Source organism: Ruditapes philippinarum, unplaced genomic scaffold (genome assembly GCF_026571515.1).
Source record: "Ruditapes philippinarum isolate M1 unplaced genomic scaffold, ASM2657151v2 ctg9822_1_1_1_1, whole genome shotgun sequence".
In the NCBI taxonomy this organism is placed as follows: domain Eukaryota; kingdom Metazoa; phylum Mollusca; class Bivalvia; order Venerida; family Veneridae; genus Ruditapes; species Ruditapes philippinarum.
Window position 1 is genome coordinate 25,001 of NW_026860536.1, and position 11,257 is coordinate 36,257.

The window sequence follows — 11,257 nt, forward strand, 5'->3', positions numbered from 1 at the left end:
CCTATTAAAATCTATTTTCCAGGTTGGGAAAGGTGTGGCTTCAGCATTAAAAGGTTTAGGAGCTATTGTCATGGTAACAGAGATTGATCCTATCTGTGCTTTGCAGGCAAGGTAAGTCCTCCTAAAATCATTTGCTAGATTTATTATACAGGTATCTTCCCTTTAAAAAATAATCAAGTTAATCTGGTGGACAAGATGAATTATGACCTAGTTCTTTATAAGTCTGAAAGGCAGTCTTCTTTAACCTCTATTCTGCTGGGTTTTGAGTGAATTTACCAGTGCAACCTGCGCTGGCACATTTGTTCATGGTTTGCACTGTTCGCTATTCAGTCTGTACATATTTCCCTTCAAATTGATTATTAGTTTTTCCAGATTTAAGATATAAAGCATATGTTTAATTTGACTTTGTCTTTCTGTTTGGCTTTCTTTTGGCTTTTTTATTGGCTTTAACATTGAAGAGAAACTTGAAATGGCATTCTGAAAATTTATGTTGTAAACCATTATTAATTGTTCTTCTTCTGCCTTTATTGTTTCCCTTTTAGTGGGGGAAAAGAGAAAAGAAACTCAAATTGTTAAAGCCTGAGCACATTGTAACATGCATTTGAAATTAAATGTAAGAATAAATTTTTATTGTTCGCAGTATGGATGGGTTTCGTGTTGTACGAGCTGACGAGGTCATTAAGAATATTGACGTGTTAATCACGTGTACTGGAAACAAGAACGTGGTAAATCGTGGACACATGGACAGAATGAAGACAGGATGTATTGTGTGTAATATGGGACATTCCAATACTGAAATTGATGTGGTAAGATCATTTTTTGACCTTTCTGTACTTATATCAAAACCGTATATGTTGGATAATTAGTATAATGTATTTATGATTTCATAAATATGGCATTAAACTTTTCTACAGTAAGGGAAAAGATAGTTTGCTACATTTTAGTACCAAATTCTTTTAGATTTCAGATGCTTCAATGAAAAGGTAATAAGTGTTAGGTATCAAATAGCATGATATTATAATGTTAAGTTCTAGGGTTGCAGTTTTGAATGTATCACTTATGAAGGTACGGTAAATTTCTAAGATACACAAGTTTTCAGAATCCAATGATAAAGTAAGGAGGGCTTAGACTGCATTTACTTTATGGCAAGAAATAAAAATATGTGCCAGGTTCTTTGTTGCATTTTGCTCAGTACTGAATAACTAACACAACGGCCTTTCCTCTAATGACCTAGTGGCTATAGTAAGAAAGTAAGTAAGTTAGGACTTTATTTAACGAGGCTTACACATTCGGTTTCCCGATTTTCCATGTGGGCCTCAGCACAACATTATTACAATCAGTTTACATGTACACAACATATACACAACATATATACACAAATATTATTAAAATAGATCAATTAAATTGAAGTTATGATTAACAAAGCAAAAAATGATATGATAGTACACCAATAACAGAGAAAAAGTGCAATATGTACAGATAGGCAAAACTAACATAGTACCTGTTTAAAACAATATTTATACTAATAAATACACCATGAAAATTCAAATGACAATTTACAAAAAAAAAAATAAATAAATTTAAGTTCAATTGGATTAGGAAAACATCATTGAATCATAAATTTTCCTAGACAAAAGTAAAAGAAACGATAACAATAGTAATATAGTAATAATAAAAATACATAAAAGTAATTTATACAACAGGAATAAATCAACAGGTAGATTAAGGTGAAAACTGCCATTTGATATAAGCTGACTGAAATTTCCGAAATATAATTTCCAAAGCACAGATAGGATCAATTTCCAATTTTACTTTAAAGATTGTTAGTGAAGTTACTAACCATATTTCCTATGACCTGACATTTAGTTACATTGAATGATTCTTTTTTTACCTTACAGAATAGTTTACGTACTCCAGATTTGACATGGGAGAAAGTTCGTTCACAAGTAGATCATGTTATATGGCCTGATGGCAAGAGAATAATCTTGTTAGCTGAGGTAAGTTACATGTACATTAAATAACAAGATATATTTACAATTGTGAACTTTTTTAGGGTCATATATTTACAATTGTGAACTTTTTTAGGGTCATCATATAAAGTTTACTTTGAGTGAGTGATAGAGGAGTGGAGGCCTTGTGGTAAAAGTGCCTGTCTCTTAACCCAAGGATCATGGGTTCAAGTCATACTCCTTATATGAAACCTGGCCTCTAGGTTATGACACGTTTTTTCATCAATGATTTGAGAAAAAAAGAAGAATATTTGTGAGCTAAAAATTAAAGGTTATCAAAGGAAGCAAATATATTTTATGGTAAGATATAAACAAATAAAAAACATCACAGAAAATGTTTATGTATATTATTTTTCAGGGTCGTCTTGTAAACTTGAGTTGTTCAAGTGTGCCATCGTTTGTTGTTTCTATCACAGCAGTTACTCAGGTATGTTATTGTCTGATGTTTACCAATTAGAGAAAATCTCAAAGCATTCAGTAGAACCAATTATCCTTTATGTCTTCATATCTTCAAAGCTTCTGATCAGATATACTCTCTAGTGGCTTTTCACTTTTATTTGCTTATTTGTTCTGAACATTTCCTAATGTTTCTGGTAACCACTGGAAACACATATGAACAACTCCTTCATATAATAGATAGTCTTTATGTTTTTGGATGATATTTTAAGTCTTAGAATGAAATATTTTTTTATTGGAACTGTAAACAATGTTATAGAGGAGTAGCAACTCAAATTTCCCTTGTCTTTGAGTACAAATTGTTACATTGATAGAGACAATTATATTTTGTTGGAATTTTAAAGGAGCTCCCATGAGATCAAAAAAGCCTAAAAAAAATTAAAATATTTGAAATTTTTAACATAGATCAAAGTGAAGTAGATCTACTTAAGACGGAAAAATTCTGCCAAAAAGAAAATAAAGCAATATGCTCAAAAATTTCATTGTTGAAAAATCCTATTTTTTTGTGCAATTACAAGGATTTCCATTTTCTGGTCCTTTTGCCCACAATAAAAATGATGAAAAATCTTTTTAATGAGGGAAAATGTTCAGAAAATTTTGAAACAAGTTATTGGTCAAGACCTACATCAAATCACAGAAAAATATTTTCAGTACCCTCATGTCAAAAATTGTTAAGTGGAGTCCCTTTAAAGTTAAATTCTTACTTGAAACAAAATTGTATTCTGAAGATTGTTTAAATATTACCTCTGTGAGAAAAATTGACCCCAAGCCGGTGGTCACCACTTTTACATAGACTTGTGTAACATAATAAAACTAAAAACAGGTTATCAGAAAACATTAGTCCTAAAGGCTTGCTATTTGACATGTAGCATTGGTCAAAATTGTCCCCACATAACCAATGCCTCACATTAAGCCTGTTTTATTTATGCGTAAATAAGCATAATTTCTCTGGGAAAACTAAGCATCAATCTTACATCGCATTTAAATTTATTATTCCTCTTTAGATCTAAGCAATAAAATATCAACGTATTGTCTAGCGTATAAATTTGATTTGCACATTCTTTATCAAATAGCCATCATACTTGTTAATACTTGTTATATAAGTTGAACGTCTGCTATATGAAAATCTATGAATTAATGAATCCTATATATCAGGCAGGTAGCTTAAAATGGCACCTGCCGCCTGCCATAATGAGGTATTCCGCTATATTGATGGTGTTTTCACAGAACACTAGCCCCCCCCCCTTTTCGCCTTTTTCCACCCCCCCCCCCCCCTTTTGTTGTCTCAAATGGTGAAAAAATGCCTTATTTAGGCCCCCAACACTTTTTTTGTTTGAGAAATGTTGTTAAAAAAAAGTGACCACTTTTCGGCGCGGCCCCCAACCAAAAGAATACATCAGGGGGTTGCCAGAAGGGGGATGTGCCCCCTTCTGTTGGGGGGTTTGAAGGGGGCGGAGTCCCCCTCATCTCCAAGAAAATTTTGCGACTTGTGAAAAGGCTATAAATGACCTCAGATTGATCATAAGGTAACGTGTAACCAACGCTGAAAAGCATTTGACTCTATCTCAATCCATTGAGAAGTTATTAGCACTTTGAAATCAATTATGATGGAAAAAAATCAACGCAAAATAGTGATTTTTGGCAATTTTGAGATGTCCCCTCGTTGCCATGGGTAACAGAAAACTTAAGGCCTGAGCATGTTGTTTTGCAAGGGCAATTGGTCCAGTCAACATTTGTGCCAAGTTTGATTAGTGTTGAAGCAGTTTTTATAGTATTATAGCAATTTGAACTTGTAACGGGAGACTTTTCAATGAAAACAGCCATTTTTCACAAAATGCTCATGAAGTAATGGGTTAATGCACCTGCCGCCTGCCATTTGAATATATCTGTAAATAAATGATTTGTATATTTCAGGCGCTAGCTTTAATAGAACTGTATAATGCACCTGCCGGCAGATACAAGCAAGATGTCTACCTCTTACCAAAGAAAATGGGTATGTTCGCTAATGTTTTTATCTCGAGTCATTTCATGTAATGCATATTAACTGTCGTTGGTGTCAAGCTGGTACTTTAGAATGTCTGAAACAATTAATTTTATCCTTGTTTTTTGACATGTTAAGTGACAAGAACCATTTAGTTATCGTTGTTTCTGAGACAGTGTCTAAGCTTCCTATCTGGAATGGTAAATTTTATTTGGATATCAAATAAATTTTATAAAGCAGTCAAAAAGTAAAAGAAGACGTTTGTGACAATTTGTTGTTTAGAAGTACAATTCTGACATTATATTATATAAATATTATATTGTTATATCTATAAACATCATATGTTCATCTCATTAGATGCAATACATGTACATGTATCTATTTTAAAGAAAAGATTATAAATGTTTATCTTTGTTCTTTTTTTCTTCTTTTTTTTTTATTCATTACCTAGGCATGTTTTGTAAAATGTTAACATCAGTGCCGTCTGATCATGGCCTGCACTTTTGGCTGTTCAGTCGGTATATATTTTAAAAATGTTCCCTTAAAATGATAAATGGTCTTGTCCAGATTGAAAGAAGGACCAGTCCATTTAAGATATTTAGTGTGGTCAGGGGTTATATAGTTATATATATTTATATTACAGACGAGTATGTTGCTCTCCTTCATTTAACCACATTTGATGCACATTTAACTGAGCTCACTGATGAACAAGCCAAATATCTCGGACTCTCAAAGACCGGCCCATTCAAGCCCAACTATTACAGGTATGGTATTATATACTTTATTTTCATGATGGGACCTCAGTCACCAAATTCGGTTTATGATCGCTGACTTCCATTTACTTGCAACATCCACTTTGCCCTTATGATGTTGATTTATTCTACATTATGAAACAGTCCATATGTGTGCCCAGTTGTTGCTGAAAAAATATGATGACATTTACTAAATGTAATCTTCTTATTACCTATTTAAGTCTCAATGTAATGTTTCATTGTTGTTTTGTTATATGCACAATAAATACTTTTGTTGGGGCATCTGTGGTAATGCAGTTAAGGTCATTGACTTAGAACCACTTTCATGTGAGGAAGATCTCCATTTAGCTTAAGGAACGCTGGTGGTTCTACTCTGGTGCCTGCCTTTGCCTGAAATAATGCATTGAGTGGCACCGTGGTCTTCCTGCACCGGAAAAGTCATCTTAAGACATTTATCAGGTCTTCATGACGTAAAACAAAACAAAAATTTCTTGTGTTTCATGGATATTAAATCACATTATTTTGTCTATTGCAGGTACTAATAATAGCACAGTTTAGGAAACCTAACAATCATTGGATCGAGGATTTACACATGGAGTTAGGATGTATCTCACTTGTATCACATCAACTGGATTGTCCTGAAACTAATCACAATACAGAATAATAAAAGACAAAATCACCAGACTATTCACAACTCCACAGTTATATCTCAATATCTGACAGATTTCATTATTTATTCGAGACTGGCTATCAAGATTATGTGATGTGACTGGTTTATCACATTTTTACCAGTAGACTGGTTTGTTTTCTTATAGACTGAGATACCGATTATTCATGACTTTAATTGTATACTGCTTTCTAATTTAATGATCTTCACATGTTTTGCAATAACTGTTAATATGTTTAGAAAATTTGCACTGTCATTATGATTATGAAATTTCTTCGCTAAATTACTTGTTTTCTTGATCAAAATTGTTTCATGTGTATAAAAACGTGTAATTTTCAATTTTATTCTAGAGTCACATTCTGCATAACTGCATTCCATGATAGAATAAATATACAAATGTATAGAGTAAAATTTACAAATTTTTGCGTTTAGATAAGAAATTTTTTATAACGAAAGATGACAAGTTTGTGGATAAATTTTGTTTTTGATACGATATATGTTGCTATGGTAACATTGTTTTAGTTGTTATAGCAATTAAACAAACATATCATATGAATCTCTGTAATTCTGCACCATTAGAATCGTTCTCCCTTCCCTTGTTTGATCTTTAATTTCATTTGTCCGTGGACCGAAAAGCCCTGAAGTACACATAGTGCATTATTAACTATATTGAGAGATTGACAAATTTTCTTGTAGTAATATTAGAATTGTTTAACAATACTTGAGAAAGAAAAAAAAAGGTTTATTATATATATATATTGCATGTTAGTGAGCTTTATATTATACCCAGATGTTAAACATGGCGTTTTTTTAGGTTTTGACAAAATGAAACTAATTTTTACTCCCGTCTTACATACGCAATGTCAGCGATAATTTGTTAAATTTTTTAATAAAAACTGTTTTTGCCAATGAAATATTACATGACAGTATTCTCCAGTGTTATTAACAAAGCCAAGTGTTTTGTTTGAATCGTTTTTGACATATTTTGTAGTTACTTGGGCTGAAGAAATCATGTGTATATAATTTTGCATATATTATCAGGAAATCTTAATTATGGTAACATTACAGGTTTTTTATGTAAATAATTATTGTGTTATACATGTATATATATTGGGACTTGCCCATATGTCATGTTGAACACTTTATTCTGCTTTCACAAGAGTGTAAACTCTAAAGTTTTGCTTTTAATGAAACATCCAGACATTTCAATTTGACACTTATTCCATCCTCTAAGTATTGAATCTCTGAACAAATGTGGCAGCTTTGACTTTTCAGCAGTTACTTCCCTTTGTCATCACAATAAAATTAGATCCGTCTGCCTAGCTATCTAATTATAGCCTTTTGATACGGAGACTGTTAACATCAACAATTTAGACAACAAAGTTAAAAGCAGGCTTCGTCAATTTCACACATTGAGCTTGATCAGTGCTGAATTAAAAATACTTTTCCCCGGTTTTTAATTTTTCGATTTAGTTTTGGTACAAAACAATTTCAGATAAAACATTAATTTTGCACCATAAAAATATATTAGTTTTACACCATAAAAATTCCGAGTTGTGTAAACATTTTTGTGCTCAGCTTGAAGAATTTTCAGTTTTGAAAACAGAGTCAAGTGTTTAACATGTATGTGATCTGTGTAAAAATGAAAGTATTAAAGAGATGATATGTCAGTGTGGCTTTCTGAAAAGGTGATCATCACAATGTCGGGGCAAAATCAGGTGAGTTAGTGTTTTTGCCATATAATAATGATTTTTAGACTTGTAACCATAGTGATTTTCAAATCTAAAATCTTTGATTTGACCTTTCTTGCCTACCGAGTTACAAGAAGAATAAATCGATGATCGCTCTGTAGTAAGCAGTTGCCATGGCAGTGTTCTATAATTATTTTCAGATTCAAGGACTGGATTGTGATATTATATATTTTTGTCATTTTTTTTTTTCCAACTATGTAGCTCAAATATTTGTTCAAGATTGTTTGCTTAATACTCTTGTTTAAACCAAATTTTTGTAGATTACATAATGTTAATATTTAACATTCTACATTTAAATTCATAAAATTGAATGAGTTATATCTTTGTTTCTTTAAACTGGACAGGAGCTGTATTATTATATATTCGGAATTATAGTATTTGATTTATTTGTATTCTTTTATTTTGTATTTGTAATATTACCTATTATCTATCTAATAAGGTATGGATTTAGATATAGAAAATATAGAAAACAAATGAAAAAAAGAACAGAAAAAAAATATAGAAACTGTATTTGAGACCTTGGGTTATCAGCTAAAGTTTACTTAATTTTTTTTTTATCAATCATGTAATCTCAAAATAAACTGAAAACAAGTCATTGTGAAACACATTTTTTTCTCACTTATTTTCATTGAAAATCATATAATATTTAAATTTAGACACAAACATTTTAAGATTTCTCTTTCATTGTTCTTACCAAATCATTCCATTCATTGAATAAAAAGAAAATTCTGTATAACTTTACATAGATGTTTTCATTGGAATTTTTTTTCTACTTAAAAAAAATAAATCTTTGTTGATACTGAATATGTGCAATTTTAGATAAACAATTTTTTTTTCTGTGAGTAGAGTTTGATATTAATCTATGTGATTGTAGAGTGCTAATGTATATTAAAGTTATAATTAATTAGCACAGGTGCTTGTTCTAAAGAGGCTTATGCTGTTTGTGATAATCTGTCCAGGGAATTTTCTCTTTAAATGTCAAATTTAAGATATTATTCTATAATATGTATGCAGAATAAGTTGTTAAATGAAATATGGAAAAGGGTTGATGAAATAAAATTCTTGTCATGAATAAAGTTCATGAATTATCAAATGAAGTTCATTTCATGAATAAAGAAATGAACTTCATGAATTATGAAATAAAGTTCATTTCATGAATAAAGAATTATGATTCATGAATTATAAAATAAAGTTCATTTCATGAATAAAGAAAATAAGGTTCATGAATTGAATTATGAAATAAAGCTCATTTCATGAATAAAGAAATATGATTCATGAATAAGGAAATGAAGTTCATGAATTATGAAAATATTTCATAAATCATATAATAAACTTCCATTAATGTTTTCAATATTATCTATTTAGGTATTCATGTCAATTTTGCAATAATTCATTTTTTTAATCATGTCACTTTTGAAATACCAAAGTACTTTGATATTACTATGTACTTGCATATAAAAATTCAAAACTTCACATATTGCCATTTTCAAACAATTTGATGGTGTTATTTTAGAAACTTTTTTTAGAGAATCACATTTCATTAGATTTATTATAAAAGATTTTTTTGTTAGATTTTAAGATTCTGTAAAAACCAGAACAATAAAAAAACAAACTGTTTACATGTGTTGCGTTTTGTTTTCTGGGAAATACAATACATGATAATCAATGATTTAAGGGCAATGTTTTAATGAGCATGAGTAAAAGTTTTCGGGCATTTGCATAAGCTCAGGTTTATTGTACTCCTGAAAACATATAACCAATTCAAACAATGCTTTATTTACAGATTTTCTTAAATGGATGTGTCCAGCTTCGGCCATTATCAATGTCGGAGACCAGATGAAAATTTAAAGTTGCTCAGACTGCAAAGATGTACAGACTGGCCTGGCTCTATACTGGTGACACAAGATCTTTTGTTTCCAGTAGGTTAATGAATGGCTGGCAAAACGAGCAAATTTGTTAGAATTGATATTATTCGGCAATTAACATACATCAGTCGATTTAAACTGCCTTGTATTAATGATCTGTTATGAAGGTCTCTGACCTTGGAATTTTAGTGGGAAATCAGCTATCTATAATGATAAAATGCCCATAAAACTGAAATAGCTCTCACAATTAATGAAGATGATCTGACAAATTATATCAAATGGATCACACTATCAAACCAGTTCATTAAGATGTGGATTTGATGGATCTTTGAGATCCTAATGCTTGACAAACAGAATGAGTACAAATTTAATACTAGAATTATCACTAAATGTGAATACCCCCGCAAGACTGCTTCGGAAATGTGGAAGTTACTAGTAACAGAATACCTTGCAAAAGAATTGAAATAGAGATATGGTTGTGGGCAATTAAAGATAGTTGTGGTTCTTGTATGTTGCATTTCCTTTCAATGAGGTTGACCATTGATGAAGTTTTATTGAATTACTCTGTAGTCCAGAAAGAGTTACGCTTCTTGAGCACTGCACTTCCTCTCATTGCACTTGACCATTGTATGAAGTTGCATGGAATTCTAAACATTAGTTTTTAAGTTATGCTCCGGACAAAGAAAAAGAACAAAGGGCAATAACTCTACAAATACTGAAGATGGAGTTATGGTTATTGTACACTGCACTTCCTCTCATTGCGCTTGACAATTGTATGAAGTTGTATTGAATTCCAACTACTAGTTTTCAAGTTATGCTCTGAACAAGAAAAAAGCAAAGGAAAAGAAACAAAGGGCAATAACTCTGTAATTAGTGAAGATGGAGTTAAGGTTCTTGTGTACTACACTTCCTCTCAATGATCTTGATCATTGTATGAAGTTGTTTTGAATTCCAACCATTAGTCTTCAAGTTATGCTCCGGACAAAAAAAAAAGCAATGGAAAAGTAACAAAGGGCATGCTCTAGGATGACCCGGCTTGAGTGTACGGTCGCCCATATGGGCTTTCCGGCGGCGACCTTAAATAAACGCATTAAAAAAAAAAAAAATCAAACATCTATCACTTTACTATAACTGACATTCCTGGATAAAAATTTCCCTAACATGAATTTAACTGGTGCAATTAACATTGTCACTTGCTAGTCTCTCGTGTTCTATGCATGAAAAAAATATCATTGTACATAGATTAGTTAAAGGAAGGAAAACAACATCCCAGTGAAACTTTTAATGTATTATGAAAAATACTTTTTTTTACTAATGCTAATGTCTGAATATTTTGACAAGTTTATTAGTGGTTTTCTCCAGGCAAGGTAAAAAACAAGAACAAAAATTTAACTTTTACATTTAACATTTTACTCATTTACTTATAGCATTTTTTTCAAGTTTTCATAGAAATTACATGTACCTCACAGATCTGAAGTCATACGGAACAAAAAGTTAACGTGGATCAATATTTACAAAAGTATAACACATGATTTTTTTTTATATTGTCAAACAGTCTGATTCAAATTATTTTCTGTATTTGAACAATGATTATCTTGAAACATCAAGTTTTCAAAAACTTTGAACTACACACATTCATAAAGGAATAAACATTAACAACAAAACCTCATAATGTATTTTAAAATATTTATTTTATAACTTAAAAAAATAACACAAACAATTTTCTACTCCAAATGAATTATCTATTACTAACTGGGAAGACAGATATCATTCGTC

The 11,257-nt window shown here is 31.0% G+C and overlaps 1 protein-coding gene across 1 annotated transcript in view; it reads left to right on the forward strand.

Annotated features, from left to right (window-relative positions):
- Positions 1-7,825, forward strand: part of LOC132760504 (S-adenosylhomocysteine hydrolase-like protein 1) — a gene marked incomplete at its 5' end in the record, with an annotated part of 24,366 nt that extends 16,541 nt beyond the window's left edge. Inside the window, 7 exon segments of the mRNA XM_060752493.1 lie at positions 23-111; positions 641-806; positions 1,899-1,997; positions 2,368-2,436; positions 4,380-4,458; positions 5,090-5,210; positions 5,734-7,825. Coding sequence (XP_060608476.1) covers positions 23-111; positions 641-806; positions 1,899-1,997; positions 2,368-2,436; positions 4,380-4,458; positions 5,090-5,210; positions 5,734-5,740 — 630 coding nt within the window.
- Between the last annotated feature and the right edge of the window lie 3,432 nt (positions 7,826-11,257).